The 19951-nt window shown below is 37.6% G+C and overlaps 3 protein-coding genes and 2 pseudogenes across 5 annotated transcripts in view; 2 read left to right on the plus strand and 3 right to left on the minus strand.

The window, feature by feature from the left end:
• Positions 1 to 568, minus strand: part of LOC148740159 (uncharacterized) — a 2151-nt pseudogene extending 1583 nt beyond the window's left edge.
• Positions 1 to 6124, minus strand: part of LOC148740161 (uncharacterized) — a 7707-nt pseudogene extending 1583 nt beyond the window's left edge.
• The window catches only part of LOC111328613 (uncharacterized), an 18417-nt gene extending 11473 nt beyond the window's left edge, over positions 1 to 6944 (plus strand). For both annotated transcript variants that reach the window (XM_088748339.1, XM_022933085.2), the window contains one exon: positions 1 to 6944. This exon is cut by the window's left edge and continues 1959 nt beyond it. The gene's annotated coding sequence lies outside the window, so the exon portion shown is untranslated.
• Positions 6945 to 7851: 907 nt separating this feature from the next.
• On the plus strand, positions 7852 to 8982 carry LOC111328616 (BTB and MATH domain-containing protein 36-like). Its single transcript, XM_022933087.2, has one exon. The coding sequence runs from the start codon at positions 7852 to 7854 to the stop codon at positions 8563 to 8565; it is 714 nt and encodes a 237-aa protein (XP_022788822.1). The 3' UTR covers positions 8566 to 8982.
• On the minus strand, positions 8811 to 19807 carry LOC111328614 (translation initiation factor eIF2B subunit delta). Of its 2 annotated transcripts, XM_022933086.2 has the most exons (14): positions 19714 to 19807; positions 19565 to 19623; positions 16417 to 16695; positions 15731 to 15800; positions 14960 to 15048; positions 14734 to 14825; positions 14034 to 14157; positions 13770 to 13846; positions 13102 to 13204; positions 12693 to 12823; positions 12082 to 12173; positions 11179 to 11264; positions 10676 to 10856; positions 8811 to 9456 (listed from the first exon to the last, which is right to left on the minus strand). In XM_022933086.2, exons 1-14 carry the CDS (start codon positions 19748 to 19750, stop codon positions 9254 to 9256), a joined length of 1623 nt encoding a protein of 540 aa, XP_022788821.2. In that variant the 5' UTR covers positions 19751 to 19807; the 3' UTR covers positions 8811 to 9253. The 2 variants fall into 2 exon arrangements, with proteins under 2 accessions (XP_022788821.2, XP_088604462.1); XM_088748336.1 differs by lacking the exons at positions 19565 to 19623; positions 19714 to 19807 and adding an exon at positions 19664 to 19687.
• Positions 19808 to 19951: the final 144 nt, after the last annotated feature.

The following is a 19951-nucleotide window of genomic DNA, read 5'->3' on the forward strand; positions in this document are numbered from 1 at the left end:
CTTGGTTAAAAAGATATATGTACTTCAGGTTCATAGAATTTTGATGCATGTTTGTTCACTGCCAACCAGAGAATCTTCATTCCGCCATGGATAATAAGCATAAGCACGTGGTGAAAGTAATTTTCATGCTCTTTTATTTTGTTTGGCGTCAGATAACGTACTACAGCCTTAATTTTCCTGCGCTTCATTACTTCATTAGAGTTGACTAATTTTATTCTTGGAGGTAACTGACTTGTGAGATCAGTATTTGTGCTTAAGGGAACATGTAATTCAGTTGCATAATGTGCAAGTATTTCTGGCTGTGCATCATTTGTTGTACAATTAGTTTTGTGCTCTTTGAAATAGTATGCAGCAAATTCAGCTAAACATAAGCCTTCCACAAAAGGGATTTATGTGGTCTCATGCTGTAGCATTCTATGATATGTGATTTGTAAATATCTGTGCTATCATCATCTAATGCATCAAGTTCTGGCTGGCTTCATTTGGCAACTCGAATTCTTTTCTCTGGCCATTGCGTGCTGCCAAAAACTGTTTTAGGAAATACCTTTCTTAACCAAAGTTCAGGCATACATCTGTATACACATTCCTGTGAACTTCCTGTGAACTGACTTCTCTAGTAAAAAGAAAAGCTGCTCCTATTTTTCTCAAGCTCTCTCTTATATTCATATTTGAAACTTTAGCTTCTTTTGCTGCATTAAGAATAGCCTGTGAACACTCGGTTCACCCTTTGTAAAGTATGAGCAAACATACGTTACACATTTATAATGATTGAAAATAGGCTGCAAGTCAACGCTGGCTCTAAAACTTTTTACTCCAGCTACAAAATAATTGTTGATAAAACAGCTATCAAGTGGTCTTTTACGGTGCAGATCAAAGTCAGAATCACGAGATACAGAAAGAGCCCAGCAATATTGTTCTTCTGTGATACCTGATGGACTCAGTATCTCTTTTTCTGATTTTGTTGGATTATATCGTGGCGTTTGGATTTAATACTTTATCTACTTCCTCTTTGACTAAGCTAAGGATTTCATTTCTTCTGGTCAACATGCTTGTTTTGACCTCTTCATCTAATTCCTCGGAGAGTAGTTGTGCTACAACTGTTCTGTTTGTGAAAAAGAGGCCAAAATTGAACCTGCAAGGGATATTTCTGTACTTCCTACAAGTCTTAGAGTGACTGTGCTTTTCATAAGTTGCAACTAATTCAAGACATAAAATTCTGGGTCAGTTTTGATATCTAGCAGGTACGCCTGAACATGAGTATCTATGAATTCCAAATTAAAAATGTAGTTTTGCTTTGTCTCGTGTGTTAGCTTTGGAAAATCCCTGGTCCATACCAATGCATGAAGATGAGGTGGTCCTCTCATTTGAAATTCAACACGTAGAGCATAATGAACCATATATTTTACCAATAGGATTTGCTTTGGTGAGCAGTACTTCAGTAAAAAATGTTTCAACCCTAGACTGAAAATGCTTAGCAACAATAACAGGGTTTAAGTTAAGCATTGAGCATCTTTCATTGTAAGACAGTGTTTCAATTTGTTCATCAGTTAAATTGAGGCCTTGTGTTCTACCAATAATCTGAAACAATTAGGCTTTCTCAGGTCAGTGCAAGACAATGTCATAAACCGGGTTGGAATGCCAAGCTGTTTTACCATAGCAACAACTTCATACATAAACTTTTGCCAGTAGGGTGGTGTCCCTGGGATTTATCTTAGGAATAAATAGGCCTGGTCTTGAAATACCAGATACTTTAGATAGCTAGAAACTTTATTAACGTGTCAAAGAACCTTCTAGTTTGGGAGATATCCCATACTAATGTGGGGACACAAATAAAATGGATAAAAATTATTTACAAAGAATATTACCTACTTAAGAATAAAATTAAGTCATATCATGTATGAAAAAATATGAAATGAATTAAGAAGTACATAGGGCACAGTCCCTGCAGCCATCATCTAATAAGGAGCTGAGGTCACGCTTACGTATGCGGTGTTTGAAACTAGCTAATGTTGTGGCTGATCTGTCATAATTTGTCAGTTTACTCCATAATTTAGGTCCTAAATAGCATAGTGAATGTTTGCCGTAAGTTATCGTGTTGTATCTAGGAATAGAAAAGTCGGCCTGTCTTAAATTATAGGAAGCATTGTGTTTCTGAAATATATTACAAATAGTCAAGGGGCTTGTAAAGTTTGTGCATTGGATCTTAAATGTGATGCAGTGAGATACTGTTCATGAACTTTTGAGAGAGCTATGTTAATGCTGTCTGATACTTTTTTCTGTTCTATTTTGAATTGTGCAAAGAACAAATATTCAGGATTCATTGCAAACCTGCCACTACAGTGTAAAAGGCGGGTATTGAAGTATTTTGTCGGTGATAACTGCTCTTTCTATAGCATAGCCAAATCTGCCCTTAGGGAATAATACTGGAAATGCATATGCTAGTTCTTCACAATGTTTGTCAGTGATGAATGAGGGTGGATGTTTATTTTCACCTGGTGCAGTATTAAAAATGTCATTTCCAGCTGACTTTATAGTACCCCTGTGCTGCAGATAGGGAGGATAATTAGGCAAAATTGATTGCAAACATGTTTTTGTAGTTTGTGCCCTAAATTCATCCAAAGGATCCTCTGTCTCTTTGCCATTTTTTTCTTCTGTTGCTTTCTGTTCAAAACAGATGTTACTTCTTGGAGAAACTTCACTGTCTTTTTGTGAAATAGTTTGCAGCTCTAGTTGAGTAAGATTTCTGTTAATGTTCTCAGTATTTACTGTTATGTCACTATAGAAAGGATTATTAACCCTAAGCCAAGTTAAAGCATTAACTACAACATCAGGTCAAACAGCTTGAAAATAAACATGATCTTTTTCTTTTCAGATTTAGCATAATTATTCCAGACCTTTCAGGAGGTCAAAACAATACAACTTTTATCCCAACCTATAGGGAAATTACATGCAGCCCCTTTAATTATTCGTTGTTGACCTTCTGGCATAACTTTTTTTGAAAGACAATGCACCGGGCTATATGAATCTGCTCTAGTTTTTCCAGACATCCCAGTTCTGAAGGGACTTCATCGAGCATTAATTTGTTACAAACAGCTTGGCATGGAGTTTGTCCTTTTGACATCTTATGGTTACATGTTTTACAAATGTATTCTTGATTATCAAATGACCTTTTCTCAGTAAAAAGATGCTGAATGCTGTATTTATCCTTCTTTAATTGTCACTGTTTTTCTATAGAGGATTCTATTACAGACAGAACATATGTAATAAGGGCCTTCTACGATTTTTTTTTTTAAAGGAAGTGATACAACAATTCAAGCCATTGCATTTAGTAGCTTTTGTCCGCTTAGCCATACTTGTTAAATTCCTTTGTTTTACAAGGAATTTCTCTTTTTCCAAGCTACCCATGTTTTAATAAGCTTGTCTTGTTTTAGCTCAAAGATGTTGTCTTTCATTTGCATCCATAGAGAGGTACTTTTCCGTACAACCAGTCAGAACTTTCTTCTTTTTATACTTGTAATACTGATGAGATGTGTCCATGCATTTTTTTTCTTTGCAGGTCCAAGTTAAGCATAAGACATTTACCTTTATATTGCCACTTTCATTTTCTGCTTGGAAGATTTGTGATAATTCAGAATCTTTTGTCTGTCAGCTTAATTAATTGACATGTACAAAATAGGGATTGAACAAAATACTCTGCCTTATTAGAATTAAGCCAATTCATTACACTTTCACAGATTGTTTGGACTAAATGATGTGTACTGCTTGCCCTAACTAACTCAAGCCCTTGAGTTTCATCCCTAGTGATTAAAAAAAATGTTGTGCTTCTGCTGGTTTTGTGAAAAACACAGCTATAACAGAGCTCAGGAAAATAGAGCTAAAAACCTGTATTCTTACTTGAGTTTGCAGAATGAACCTCTCAAGACCTACTTGACTGGAAGACGAAGTACAAACAAGGGTTCCTTTACTACTGCTAATAAAATTCACATTAATATTGACACCATATATATTAATATTCTCTGGTAGTACTGAAGAACACTGAGATTTAATAGTATCGAAAAAGAAGGCGCTTCCATATTCAACAATAGCATCTGATGTGTCAGAGTTCCAATAACTACAAGGCTTTAGAACTGAAAAACAAATGGCATACAATGCTAAAGCAGAGCTCTTTGCTGCAGTACAAATTTTATTATTATCAGAAATATTAAGTAAAGCACCAACAGAATCCTGCTGTGAAGTATTACTGGTCCTGGAAGTTGCTTCAATGTCATTATTAATGCTTATTGAAGACTTCTCAAATATTGCAAAAAATCAACCTTTGGGGTGGCTATGTAACAGATCGTAGCATGAAGTGTAATTTCTGACTGAACTGCACAAAGTCATATACCCAAAGAGAGTCATCTTTTATAGTCACAGTGAAATCAGGTGATTTAAACATCGAACCATGCCCCTGAGTACATAATTTTGCCCTAAGACATCCATCGTTAAAGGAAAAAATACTTGGTCAATTATATCACATAGTTCTATAGATAAAAATTTTGGAAGTATAACAAAATGTTGCACCATTGAAATATCTCCAGAATCCTTTTGACAAATATCACATTTAAGTCTACTGCTTTTTCTTGATATAGTTGCAGAAACCCTATCTTCAAATTTGATTTGAGACAAGTCTGGAGAAGTTATGTAAATTGTAAACAAACTTGTGTTGTTGGAAATTGCTTTATTACAACATGAACAAATTGATTGCTCTATCTGTTGAACAAGAAAAAGAGACTTTAACTGTCAAGTCATCACACCAACTGTATTCAATGTAAATGTCACTAAATACAGCATCATCAGATGATGTGGTAAAAGAGTAATAACATTGTCTTAAATAAGCCCAAACAGGTTCTCAGACCACTGTTGTATCTGCTTGTGCATCACTATTTTCTAACTGTAGAGACATGCTTTTCTAACAATTTGAAAGAACTCATTACTGTTGATACATGCATGTTTTAGAGTCTTTAAAAATGGCAAATGTAAGTTCCAAAAGAGTCCACTGCACAAGAGAATTTGCCTGGTTGGGTTAAGCAGATATTCATAAAATTTTTTTCGACAATTACGTGAAGAACCAGGTTTGTGGGAGTCCTGAGAAGAAATTTTAAGGAAGCTGGGTATTTTCTCCACTGGTTTTAAAATACTTTGCTTATTTTGTTGCTGGAAAATCATTTGGCAATCTATTAAAGGCTCTGTTGAAACATAATGAAATTCATCCAAGTGCCCAATAAAAATAGGAAGCTGTGTGTGTGAAAGAGAGGGAGCAGTCACTCCTTCCACTAAAGTAATCTCAGCAAAATCTGGGTGTGATTCAATTAATGTGAAATTTCAAATTAAATGCATCTGCTACTGCTTTTATGATAATTCCATCAGCCCTTGGAAGGGCCCTGACACAACGTACTGGTTAAATATTGTATCCATGAACGTTCACAATTACTTTCAATAAATCTTTCCAGGTTTTCTGTCAAGAATTGTATCCCAGCAGCTCGAATAATGCCATGACTGTTTGGATTTCCATATAACTGATGTGACACTGCTCTAAAGAAGCAATCTCCATCACCACCAACATCCAGGGGTTTCAGTCCAAACTGATGTAGCCTCAACTCCAAAATGCTTAATGTAGGAGCTCTTACTACACTGTTTGTTTTCTTATAAGTAAATGGACCTGGGTTTAACTCCACATCACCAGACATCAAAAGCTTTTCTTTTGACATGCAACACTGATCCTGATGAAAATCAATGCCTACATTACTGCAGCTGTAAAGAGACTGGCATCGAAATTTAAAATATTTAGTGAAAAAACAATCTGTTCTGTGTACATAATTTACATACCATAACCTATAATTCTTCAATAAATGATGCATTTCGGATGAAACAGGAGTTAATTTCAAAATACTTTTCATATATTTTCTTCTAATTCGCCTTTTTCTCATTTTTTTAATTAGCCTCTTCACAGGTATTCTGGACAGTTCCCTGTGACTTTTCACATGTTTGACTATCCATCATTTAAGTTCTCTTACCCTACATCTGAGGATGTGGTTTGAACTTTCACTGAACTTAACATCCTTAGAATCACAGGAACATATACCATACTTTAACATCACAACAGGCTTACTTTCATCTAAACTTTGACTCGACACAGCTTTCACAGTCTCTCAGTCAATAACAGGTGTAGTAGAATAACGTGCAGGTAACCCTTGTAATATGGTGGCTCCAGTGATAATTTCATGAAGCTGTGCTTTACTTTTCATGTAACTAAGAAGGACTTCATTCATGCCATACACGGGCTTATCCATATCATCAGACAATGGCTTTCAGGTATCCTCTCAAAGAGAGGCTTAATAATCCTCTGAAGAAGCTAGTATAGCTTTTTTTTTTTTTTTTTTTTTTTTTTGCTGTCTTAGGAGTATACTTATTAAAGATTAAAGGCTCACTTTTCCTCAAATGAGGCTCATCAATTCCCTTTTGAAAGGGCTCAATTATTCTCATCAGAGGCTCACACATTCCCGTAATAAAAGGCTTTTTATTCTCCAAATGGAGCTCAGTAATGGCCGAAAGTAATTTTCTCACTTGTGCTGTCTCAATACTACTACATATGGCCTGTACTCTTTATCTTACTATGGTAGCAAACTATGGAACTCCCTCTTCAACACGACCAGGCCACTGCCAACAGTTGCAGCTTTTAAATTGGCTACTCGCAATTTCGAATTGGATACTGACTGCTGTCCATTCTGTAAATAGTTGTAAATGTTTATCCTATTGTATCAATTATCAAATTGTATATATTGTGTTTTATGTATTTATCTTATTCTCTATAACTATTTCATTTTATTTATTTATGTATTTTCTCGGAGATATTAGCATTTTTTTGCTATTTTAAATTCGAGATGAAATAAAGGTTTGTTGTTGTTGTTGTTGTTGTTGACTCCGTTCGTCTACGGTGCATAACTGCCACGAATATTCTCGCAACTAGACCTCATTAATGGGTGAAAGTAATTTTCTCGCTTGTGTCGATTGACTGCGTTCGACTACGATGCATAATTGCCCCAAATATTCTCGCAAACATCGACCTAAAACTTCACAAAAATAGCGCACACCTTTCATTAGACCGATTTACAAGAACTTGAAAGGTGTGAGGAGTGAAAATTAATAAGTGCAAGTTTTAAGCACTTACAAACACTTACCCGTGAAAGACCACGAGGAAAAGATCCTGACTGCGAGGCGCGGAACGTTTTGGAACGTTCTTGGAACGTCCTTGGAACGTCCTTCAAAGAGGCAAATCGATCAAAAATCGATAAACATTTTGTACAATCCTATTGGTCAAAGACCACGAGGAAAAGATCCTGACTGCGAAGCGAGGAACGTTTTGGAACGTTCTTGGAACGTCCTTGGAACGTCCTTCAATGAGGCAAATTGATCAAAAAACGATAAACATTTTCTACAATCCTATTGGTCAAAGACCACGAGGAAAGGATCCTGACTGTGAAGCGAGGAACGTTTTGGAACGTTCTTGGAACGTCCTTGGAACGTCCTTGGAACGTCCTTGGAACGTCCTTGGAACGTCCTTGGAACGTCCTACAATGAGGCAAAACTATCAAAAATCGATAAACATTTTGTACAATCCAATCCAATACGATCCAATTGGTCAGCTTACCAACAGAAAAAAAATCGATAAAGATTTTACGCAGTCCTATTGGCTAGCTTTGCAATTCGTCCTTACAATGAAAAACAAACCCAACCGGATTTTTATCATCGTATGCCCAGGGCATCCCACGGAAAAACATAGAAAAAAACCAAGCGTACGCTTGTTTCGAAGTCATGTTCCGAGAAGAAGACGAAGAAGTAGATGTAGAAACAAATCGTTTGGTACGATGGTTGAATTTAACCCGTGACAAGATGAAAAAAGAAAACGTTTTCAGGGCAGAAGATTTTTCGAAGCCATGGGCATCAAGCGATCTGGCATTCGTTGTAGAAGGAGAACAGCTTCATGTCCATCGATGGGTTTTGTCACAGGGTTCTCCAGTCTTCGAGAAAATGTTCACATCGAATTTCTCAGAAAAGGACAAAGAACAGATAATTATGCCTGCAAAGAAAATGACCGAGTTTCACGATTTGTTATTGATGGTGTATTCGCTCGCGGAGCGCTCGATAACGAGCCAAAACTGTTCTTATCTTTTAAAACTCGCCGATGAATACCAAATAGGATTTCTTCTTGAAAAGTGCGAGGATTTTCTAGTGGCCACATCTAGTGACATTTTCGCAGGAACTTTGAGCCTAAAGGCTATTTTCAGCGACTTTTTACTGGAGCAATCCGCTTTCAAGAAGGAACAAGTTTTAGCTCTGTTGATTCTCGCACAAGAGTACCACATGGAAAATTTAATCTCGAACTGTCTTTGGGAAGCGCGTAAATTCAGCTTGACGGAGTTGAAAAAAGACTATCAAGAGCTGTGTGATCTGCTGGAGCCTAAAATTTATTGTGGGATGCTGGAAAGGATCATTGAACGAATGGAGGACAGATTTGTTGTATTTTGACATTCATTTCTCAACCATCGAGCTCTTGCGCAAACAGGCACCGGAGCGTCGCAAGCCTCCTGCGGCTTCCGTCACTTCTTGCTTTTGCGGCTTCACCGCTCAAACCTTTTTTGCGCACAGAAAAACTGCCTGCGATACAGTTTCAGTACCTGTTGGGTCGAACGTAATTGTCCTCATTCTTGATGTCAGCGCACAGTAAGCCCAAGCTCACACCGTGAACTGGACTGAACTGATTAAAAAAGAAATAGAGTACTGCTGTTTATTTGCTTGTATATTTGTTCGGGCTGCAAGTATTTTCCATGCACATTTAAATCGACAGATGCCAGAATTTTTGTATCTTGAAGGGATTAAATCTAAACAGTCCTGACTTGTGCTTTTGATTTTTTTTATGGTTAATTACGGGATCCAATATTCGTCTAGTCTAGCATGGTAAGGGTCTAATCCTATTAGATTTTACCATGCTTACGTTCAAAAGAACAGTTGATGCTGACAATATGTACCACAGACTTGAGTCTCCGAAGTAGAGCCGAAGATTCCCGAGTACAGTCAACCAATCATAAGACAGCATAACCCTCTAGCTGTGTTCCATTAGTTGGTAACTTTCCCGAGAAAACCCGAGTCCTCGACAACTCTCGCGCTCGAATTCAAGTATGTAATTTTCCTCATTTAAATAACACAAAGTGTCCTACTATTGCTCTGGATTCTGGACTCTAAGAACGACTGGCACAGACGTGCAAGGAATCATTCCTACTTCAGTGATCACCATGGAAACAAAGTGAGGTGGAGTGACGTCGTAGACTAAGTTTAAAAGGTGAAGGGAGTTGACATCTCGCCAATCAGATAGTACATCCGGGCTTTCTCTGTCTAAAGGGACTAAATCATCCGGGTCACCTGAAATAGAAGTCATTATTAGCCCGGATAATGTCACTTGAAATTGACAAAAAATACTAGAAGCTCGGCTAGTGTTCGCAAGATGAGAGAAACGTCAGCTGTCCGGCTCTTTCATGTATTACTACGCGCTGATAGTGAATACAGTAGATACTTTCCTTTCCGAATTCTTGCGCGATTTCACCGCTTTCACTTACAGGTGAATTGTTTCGCCTCGGTTACTTTAACCCTCGACAACCTAACCTCAAAATGCATATTCTTAATACTGTTCTCAGAACCTTTCTTATGGTGATCACTGGGAGAATTTGCTTTACAATCAGGAGCGTCTTAAGCTAACGATTATCTCCTCAAGGTTCGTACCCTCTTTCAGAATCAAATTTCAAGGACTTTTGCAGGACTTTTCCGGGCTCAGATTGATTTTCCCGCGGCTCCAAATTTGACCTTCATTCCTTTCATTCCCAAGATTTCAAACTCAGTTCTCCTCCTTGCAGTCTTTACACATTTCTTATAACGTAAATTCTAAAAACTATTGCTTGATTTAAGCAAATTTCCAGGACTATCCAGACCCTGAAGTTTTTTTCCAGGACTTTTCAGTCCTGGAAAATGTCAAAATAGAAAGAAAGAAAGAGAGTCTTAAGCACTCTAGACAGCAAATGTGTCTAATTACAATGATAAGGTTGAGATCGGACGTCAGCATTATCAGGCGCCTCTGGCAGCCGCTTCAGTCCATGTAACGATCTCACCTTCCCGCCCATTCCACCCCAGGGGAGGACATCCGCCACACAGTAATCTCGTGCGTGGGAAATTAACGTCTCCTAACCCTAACCCTGCAGGAGACAGGGCCTACGGTTTATTCGTCCTTATCCGAGAAGATTAGAATATCTATCCATTTCTTGATATTATAGAAAGGTAGTAAATTCTCCTCAGTTATTTTAAGACCATGAGTATTAGTCCGGCCGGGACTCGAACCCTCGACCTCCCGCACAACAATCCGGCGCTCTAACCAATTGAGCTAACCGGGAGGTTAAGACTTAGGACTTCCCAGGTTTTCCAGAACCCGTACGAACCCCATCTCCTTCGTTCTGGTGGCCTTACAGTTTGACTCAGTGCTGGATGGTGAGGAGACATTCGATCCAAGCCACTCTTAAGGGTTGAGGGCTAAAGCAAGACGTGAGGTCTAAGAATTGAAGAAAATGATTCTGAGAATCTTTCATTTACTTACTAAGCTCGTTGGATACAAAGGAATCTGTTTGAACTTTATCACAGAATTTGTACGTCTCGCAGCAAACCAGCACAGGGACGTTAGAGGCCTGGGCCATCATCGCCACCATGGAAGACCCAACACGCGACTTGACGTAGCCGTTGGCGAGTAGGGCATGGGCACCAAGAAATACTTTTGACACCTTCACAAATTAAGCACAATGAAACAAAGAAAGCGAGAAAGAATATCATAATGGGGTGCTAAGACGAATCTAAGCTATATTTAGACCACTGACGTAAAGTTTTCTCATCATTTGTCACGATATTTCATCAGAAACCGCTTTAGAAATTGTTAATTCTAAGAGTATGCACGAAGTTCAAGTCATCTAGAGTACTGTTCTTATGCATGAAAATACAAAAAAAAAAAACAGAAAAAATTCGAACCCCTTTGATAACGTACTGTTCAATAAAGCATTGATCAACATAAGGATAGTTACACCACTTCAAAAAAAGAAAAATACTAACCTCTTTGATAACGTAGGATATAGCACTGATCAACACGTATGAGCATCTGATTCCTTCTTTCACCAACCTCCTTAGACATTCTCGTCCTAACAAGAGAGAAATAAGTAACACGGTGAAAAAGTGTTGAGACTAAAATGAACAATGTGCAAGCAGAGATAACGCAGTGGTAAGCGCTCGTCTGCCCCCGCAGTGACCTGGGTCCGATTCTCGGGCTTATCGTCACGTTTAAACACGAAGGCGCGCTACAAAAGGAGCCTTAGGTCCCACTGGACCATTTGTCAATCAACCGTCGTGTGATGTAGAACTCTTAGAGTCACGTCAGCTTGAGCTACAGCTACTCCAAAGCAGTGAACAGCGGGCGCATTCCTCAAAATTTTTTTATGTCTTCATCACAATACAACAATTTTTTTAGATTTGTATTTCCTTTCTCCAATTGAGACTGTCTTTATTTGTGGCGGTAAATTTGAGATCGAAGTAGGTGGTTCGGACGTTACCTCACGCCACCATGCTGGTGGAAGTAAGCGATAGATATCTCTTTAGCTTCTTTTGTTCGTCTACCAGCATTTAAATTTGACCCGCACATGTCAACGGTGAGTGAAAAATGAGCCTAGGTCTTCCCAGGGAAGACTTCCTTAGATAGCGCGCCTTCGTGTTTAAGTGTTACATGCAAATGTTTATTTTGAATACGTTAGCGAGTTTGTTGTCCCAATTCTCGTCTGTGCTACGACGACTTTTCTCCAGTGTCTCTAGTTAATCCCACACTGTACAAACGAGAGGCTTCAAGGTAGGACTATGAAAAATAAAATAGAAAGTTCAAGAGAAACTCTTTTTGTTTCATTGAAATCCTTTAGAGATGATACCACAATAAAACAACATCAAACCACTGCTATGAGGAAACTTCACCTTCAAATTTTGGTCTCGAATCAACAACCACCACTCGGAATTTTTTTCCAGCACCATGTGCATCCTTTAAAATCTTTAACACCAACGAGGAACTGAAAAGTAAATGAAAAGACAATTCTTGAGAAAGATGTCCTCGTTATCTTTGCTTGGGAAACTGTATAGTGTCAGAACATCATGACGGTCAAACAGACAGGTGTCAATATTCAATACAAAATCATATCAACTAGGGGATATGGTTCAATATATATAGCACCAGATTATCTAAGTTAAGTTATAAGTACGAAAGTCTGGCTGAGACAGCGAGGAGAAATTATTTTGTCTGTTATTCTGCTAGCGCATAACCTACAGAGCAGGTGCAATTTTCTTACGTTTTTCATTCGAACGGAGGAGCCAAGCGCGAGGCAACACTTTGGCCCCGCTAATCTGCCTGTTCTGCAGACTAGGGGGTACACATACCTTACTATGATCTGGGAGTGTAAACACTCTAACAATGATTCTGGAGTGAAAAACGCTTACAGCCCTTTCGAGTAGATAAAAAATTGACAGATCAAACCAAATATCTCAAAAATAGCTTGGTTACTCAGGTCAGCTAAAGGAAACTTCTACCATACCAGGCATATGTGAGTATCACATCACCGTCATTGATCTTGGTTCTTGCATATGACTCAGAGATGGCTACACCAGCTAAAACAATCCTTTCTTGAATAAATTTATCAATACTCTCAATAAGATTCTTCTTTGCCTATACCAAAATAAAAAACAAAAACAAAGCTTAACACAAAAAAAGAAAAAAAAAGGATGGTTTTGAATGAGACACAATAATCTCAAATGAGTTTATCACATGCTGAATGCATGCAAATATCTTGGCATGTGGTGAGTTTCTATTAACTCTGGATTGACAGCATCACACAGCAAGTACCTAGTGTATGACAACTTGGATGAATGGCAAAGTGTTAAGAGTTTTATATTGCACGCAGCCAAAGTCCCCTCAGGGCAAAGCCATAAAACATACAATTTTACCTGATCTTCTGCCATGTCTGGTGGAGTGTGAGTGATCTGTAGCTTCAGATATTTGATAGCGTTGCCCATGCTGACTGACAGAGGTCGGCACTGTGTCAAGAAACTGAAAGGAAACATAATAATAATAACAATAAAAATAAATTGTGGATTTATATTGCGCCGTTTCCATGACGAGATGATCGACTGCACATTATAACAATGTATGGAATAAATACTGATTACATCATTACAACAAGCATGAAATAAATACTAATTACATCATTACAACAATGCTTTGTAATAGATGCCAGTTACATCATGTGTAGTATAAAATATTAAAAGCTAAGCTAACTAAGAATAAAAAGCCTTACTAAAAAAATGCATCTTTAAGAGATTTTAAAAGTGTCGACATATTTAGCCATTCTAATTTCCGAAGGTAAATCATTCCAGAGTAACAGCGCCGAAACAACGAAAGCACAGTTGCCTAGGGTTTTTAAAGTTTTAAAATTCAGGTAAGATAGCAGTATTCTGTCACTAGAACGCAGTCCATATAAAAGTAAACATAAAATATAAAGAAGATGGCTGATTATTCAAAAATACTGCATGATGTATAAGCCATAATCTTCTGTAACAATTTTGTTTTCCTGGTTTAGAATAGGTTGGATGATCAAAGAAGTGAAAATAATTACCTTATATTTGGTTTAATTTTTGCATCCAGGTCCCTACAGAGCTCTTTTTGAGGGGGAGTGATGTAGTCAGCAATTAACTGTTAAAAATAAAATGACAAGAATTTATTAACGATCTGATTTTTTCTGGAACAACTGCTCATCTTACAGATACTGTCAGGAGATAAAAAAAGATTTTACAATATAACAATCATGTACATACATACGCGAGACATTGCAGAGCACGCCTTAGTCATGTAAGTAAAACAGTTTGTGTCTTCATTGTACCTTTTTGAGAGCCAGAAGTAAAGCCACACATCTTGCATTTGATCCACATATTATTCCTTTGGCATACTGCACACCAAGTTTAATTACAGCTGGGTGGATAGGGGTGCTCCCTGAGCCACCAAAACTTTACACGTAAAATGAAAATATAAAAAAAAGCAGAAGTTAGTTGTGTCTCAAACCTGACTGAACTTGACAGTGGTAAGATAAAGATTACCACGACTTCTGCAATAAATGGTGTTCTGAATAGCACACACTGTAGTCAGTGGCCAACAGTTTGCACACAGGTTTCAAGATGGAAAGGTTTTAGCCTCAAGTGCTAGTCTAGGTATACTATACTTAGTAACTGTCCTCTATTCACAGGCAAACACTCTTCTAACCATGCCCATCTCCCTCCAAGAGTATAAACAACAACTGGTCGGGGGAGGGGAGAGGGGAGAAGGAGGAAGGAGGGTGGAAGGGAAAGGGGGAAAGGGGGAGGGGGGAAGGGGAGGGGAAGAGGGGAGCCAGGAAAAAAACCCAAAGGGTAAACCTGCTAGGGGCAGGCATCCATCCACAGGAAGTAATGGTTTGTAGAAATACTCCTTGTTTCATAGACTGATAATGTAAACTTGGTAAACTCTGACAGAGTGGGCCCCTGGCAGGTATCCACGACTGCTGTTTCTAATATGTAGTAAGCCTTCCTTTCACACAAATCATGTACCTTATTTCTTGTGTCAAAGACAAGTCCTTTTCATATTGATGCAGATGGGAAAATAAACCAACTTTCTTCTGAGGTGTTGTACGCTGGGGAACCTGACATTCAAACAAAAATAAATAGCATATGAAAATACATACTAGAGTTACATCACAAACTAGAGCAGAAATGAAAGTGAAATTTTTCAATAGGTTAAGCAGTGTGCATAAAATAACATCATCCCTTCTCTGACCTGCTGTCTCGCCAATTTCTTGGCCACTTTCTTTTGAACCTTCTCATCATCAGCTTGAAGATCATGCGCCACTTTCACCCGATTAGTACCTAGTCATATAAAAGGGAGAGTTTCTACAGATTAACAAGTAAAGAAACAAGTAGAAATTGTTGAAACAAAACGGAGTGACCACAGGTTTCTCTCTGAAGAATCATTGCTGGTCTAACAACGATCCTATCTCAAATAATAATCTGCAGTGCTGAGGTCTTAACAGCTTCAATCCATTCACTCTGAAGATCTTCTTCTATCCTACAATTCTCATGACGTTAGTTCAGGGAATTTGGTTCGTGATTTCAATGTCATTTATTTTATGTAATAGAATAAAATCTACTACACAAAATTAGTTAGATATCTGTAGTAAATGGTTTGAACCCGGGGATAACATGTGAAAGCGTTGTGTGATTGTCTGGGTGAGTGTGGTCCCGAGAAGGAATGTTGTCGATGGTGGTGACTGACCTTTCGACAACCTGTGCAGAAGTCATCATCAGAGTCAAGGGACTCTGATGATGACTTCCGCACAGTTGTCGAAACATCAGTCACCACCGTCGACAACAGTCCTTCTCAGGACTACACTCACCCAAATGATCATTAGAAATTAGAATAAATAAAGGTTGTTGTTGTTGTTTGAGGTTAGATATCTCTCAATCAAAAAAAAATAAGATAGACAGGATGAGGAAACAAAAGGAGGAAAGAAGGTACATGTGACAAAATGATCCGTGACTTCAACAGTACCATCAGTGCTAGTCTTGTGTTTTATTCCAGCTTCTGCTTGTTTTTGAGCCTTTGCTGCTCGTTGTGCTTCCTGTGTAAATTAAAAGACAGCACCCATAAGGTTTCAAAAGCACATTTCCCTTAACATGGTGTGCCCAGTTGTATGAATCCTGGATGATGCGCTCTACTAGATAAATTCTATCCAGTGGATAGAGCAGTACATTCTGTAAACCCTTATCTGCTGGATAGTTTATTCAGTGGATAGCACCATCTGCATTTTGAATACAGGGCTCTCCCACACTTCAGACAAAATTCAGGAGTCCTTGAAAGAGTGTGATTTCTCTTGTTGTTAACAAAAAGTGATAAATAAATTAATCATTTGATGATAATGTAACAACCTGGCAGTATCCCAAGGGCAACAAAAACTTAATTTGTTGTTGCAACAACTTCACTTGTAACCAACTATAACTAGCAATTCAAATAAGAGCAATTATAGTCAATATGTATAGAGAGTAAAGGCTGCCTTTAGTAACTATAAGAAGATTAAAAAGCTAGGGCAGCTAAATAAATTAAAATAAATAAAATAATTTTTAATTTTGGTAAATAATTGATAGATATTAGGGTCAGGTACTACTTGCGCAAACGCCCCTACACAAAACAAAAAAAGCACAAAGATCAAAAACATTAAAAAAAAAAAATACACACACCTGAACAGCTCTCCTCTCAGCTTTTAATTCAGCTTTGGTCTTCTGTGGCTGTTCACTTGCCTCGCCTCCTGGAGTGGCTGGCTTCTCATCCTTGCCAGATACTTGTTTATCAACCTTCCCTGCACTGGGCTGTGCCCCTGGTTTTTGTTGTTGTTGAGGCTGCTGTTGTTGTTGTTGCTGCTGCTTTTGTTTTGGTTGTTTTTGTTGTTTCTTACCACTTTTTTGTTGTTTGCTCCCCTTTCCCTGTGGCTGACTTTTTAATTGCCCACTATCGGGACCCTGAAGAGAACAGTAAATACTTAGTTCTTATTAACGGAGCGGGAGGTCTGTATGGGAGAATCTTAACCGAGGTAGCCACTACAGACCAAACGCAGTGAGGTCTGTACCAGCGACTGAGGTCAAGATTCTCCCATACAGACCAACCTAGCTCGGTGAACAAGATGTTTATCATATGGCCGTGTCTAGAAAGCAACGGAACATATTCTTTGTAGCTTTTTTTCCAGATCAGTCTAGATGCCGGTCTACATGGGAAAATCTAGACCACTTTCAATATTGATTTCAGCCAATCAAATTCGTGAATTCAGTAGTTCCCAGTCCTTGTGAGACACAGCCATATAATAAAGAGAAACACAAATCTTACACTCCTAGAAGCAAGTAACATTGAACATTTTAATTCTCCTTACAATATCAAAACACTGAATAAACATCAAAGCAATCTTCGCAGTAATGAATAGTACCTGTTGCAGTTGTGAAAATAAGGCCTGAATAAAATTCCAGGTCTGTACAGGATTTGATCCCATGAACTCAACAGTGCTGGTCATTATAACGGCTTTATTTTCACTATTGCTCAAGTAGTGTTCAGCGCATTTTTAAATTAATTGCTTGACCCACATTTCACATTTATGACTTTCATGTATTCATAGTTATTTAATATCAAAACACTATTTAGCAAAAGATTATGAGAATTCAGGGTCAATTCCACGTTGCGGACGTGACATTTAGAGGCAAAATTTGGGTATTAAATGTCTCCTAAAGTCAGATCCACACTATTTGAATTGAAATGAGTCATGTCATAAAATTACCCCTGAAGTACCTTTTATTTTGCCAGAAAACATTTTGACTATCTCTTAGAGATCCAGAGAAAATAATTTTTCAAAGTGTGTTGTGGATGTGACTCCTAAAACAACCATTGATTTGAATTGCTTTTGGTTACTTCAAATTTCCTGTGAATTGAAAACCTTTTAAAAAAAACTGCATATACTAACTAAATGCAATAGTAATTGTACTTCATAAATCTGAAAAGATATTATAGAAATTACTTGTTACCATGGATTTATTAACAAAAATGTTGTGTTGCGGACGTGACCAAAGTTTGTCGTGGACGTGACATTTTGGGGATGTTCATAAAAGAGCTTTTCATTCACCCCTAATAACGTTCAGAGTAATATGCCACTGAAGTAAAAATGCTATTTTTAGTACTTTTATCTGTAAATTGGGAAATAAATAACAAATAATATATATAAAGAATAAAAATGTTGTGTTGTGGACATGACCAAAATTTGTTGCGGAGCTGACATGTTGGGGATGTTCAAGAAAGAGCTTTTCATTCACCACTAATAACATTCAGAGTAATATGCCACTGAAGTAAAAATGCTGTTTTTATTGCTTTTATCTGTAAATTGGGAAATAAATAACAAATAATATATATAAAGAATAAAAATGTTGTGTTGTGGACATGACCAAAATTTGTTGCGGAGGTGACATTTTGGGGATGTTCAAGAAAGAGCTTTTCATTCACCACTAATAACGTTCAGAGTAATGCTACTGAAGTAAAAATGCTGTTTTTATTGCTTTTACCAGTAAATTGGGAAATAAATAACAAATAAAATATAAAAACTTTGATGATCTAGGTAATTTTGTATGTCAAAGGGCATTTATATATTTTTGGAAAATTGTAAAAAAGTGATAGCCTTACATATATCATAATATGTCTATAATTATCATTTGCTGTCATTAAATATCAACATATCTTCTCATGTTTGAAAATTTTGTGAGGTTTTCTGGGTTTTTACAAATGTGTCATGTCTGCAACGGTCACATCCGCAACCCGATATCTCTTAAATAGTTGACAAATTTGAGCAAGCTGGGGTGTCAAAATTATCATAATACTTAACAATAAGAGCAGCATAAATAAGACCTGAAACATTTGAGAACCTACATAGAAATTAAATAAATGTTGCTCTGAATCATACCCTGAAGGTCACGTCCGCAACACTTTTTATGTCTTTGTACGTCTGAGGCATTAAATGTTTGAGAATTTTTTTCTTTTGGCATTGAAAGGCTCATCCTAGTGGGTAGTTAAGATCTCAAAATCTGATTCATGGCAATCAATTTCTTTGAGATATAGCAATTTAGATATTGGTATGTAAAATGGCTTATTCGGTTAATAAAAACCCTAAAAAACAATGGCATCACACAACCTGGGCGTGGCCACTACTGCCAATCTAGATTTGGATTCTTATAGAACTATGTATAAGCTTTCATTAAAAGTAAGTTTGGCTCTCATATTTTGAATTTGAAAATCTGTCAAATTTTCATGTCTCATGTGGAATAGCCCTCAGGCAGCTTTACCAGCTAGAGAGTGTCATCTTGGTGGAACAGTAAAATCTCTCGACTTAAAAAGTGTAGAAAGGAATAAAAAGCTGGTGGAAGGAATTTAAATTAGGAATCATATCTTTGGAGCTAAAAGGGGAACGGGAAAACAAGCATTGTAAGTTCAAATTCAAAATAGAAGTGAAGATAAAAATAACGATCTAGGGTATATCTAACACTAAGTTACGAGGACTTCAAAGGACGTTTTCGCCATTGTGACCATTCATTTAATCTATTTGGAAAGATTTTCAGCCTTCTTTTTAAAATGTGTGCAAAATTAGAAGAGATTGTCTTCAGTGGGAGTAACGATCAAAACAGGTCGAAAACGAAATTCACAAAATAATCAGGTAGAAGAAAAACTTCATTGTCGTATACAGTCGTTAACGCATATCGAATAAGTGTTTTCCGTAAGAATATTTTCCGTAAGAATATTTTCCGTAAGAATATTTTCCGTAAGAGGCAAGTCAACACAAGTCAACACAAGTCGAGTACTCACAGCTTCTCTTCCTTCTGTGGTACCTGACGACTTCTGTGGCTGAATTTCTCCTTTCTTATCTGTATTAAAACGGACAATAACAAAAAGTTACTAAACTACCTCATTCATTCGCTCTTAAAAACACTGACATGATCCAGTAAGAAAACGACCTCTTCCAGCCTGTGAAGAGCCTTGAGTGTCCGCCATATTGGATTAGCAAGACCGCTGATAAAGTTGTACTCGCAGGCTCTAATAAAAGATGATGTAATGAAAGATTGGTTTCCATGCTTCCTTCAAATCAACATATTCTCCCCATTCCCCAGGAAAAATTTATCGTTGGTATATTGTTTACTTGCACCATTGCACTACGCAGCTTCTCAGCCAATGAGATGCAGCAGCCAAAACAGA

Source organism: Stylophora pistillata, chromosome 2 (genome assembly GCF_964205215.1).
Source record: "Stylophora pistillata chromosome 2, jaStyPist1.2, whole genome shotgun sequence".
Classification (NCBI taxonomy): domain Eukaryota; kingdom Metazoa; phylum Cnidaria; class Anthozoa; order Scleractinia; family Pocilloporidae; genus Stylophora; species Stylophora pistillata.

What these genes read in the sequence shown, in the direction of transcription:
- LOC111328616 (XM_022933087.2), top strand. Translation starts at nt 7,852, where the DNA reads ATGTTCCGAGAAGAAGACGAAGAAGTAGATGTAGAAACAAATCGTTTG.
- LOC111328614 (XM_022933086.2), bottom strand. Translation starts at nt 19,750, where the DNA reads ATGGCGGACACTCAAGGCTCTTCACAGGCTGGAAGAG. An exon ending in CTGAGAGGAGAGCTGTTCAG is followed by an intron (nt 15,801 to 16,416) that starts GTGTGTGTATTT and finishes TAATTTACACAG; the next exon opens with GAAGCACAACGAGCAGCAAA. An exon ending in ACACAAGACTAGCACTGATG is followed by an intron (nt 15,049 to 15,730) that starts GTACTGTTGAAG and finishes TTATATGACTAG; the next exon opens with GTACTAATCGGGTGAAAGTG.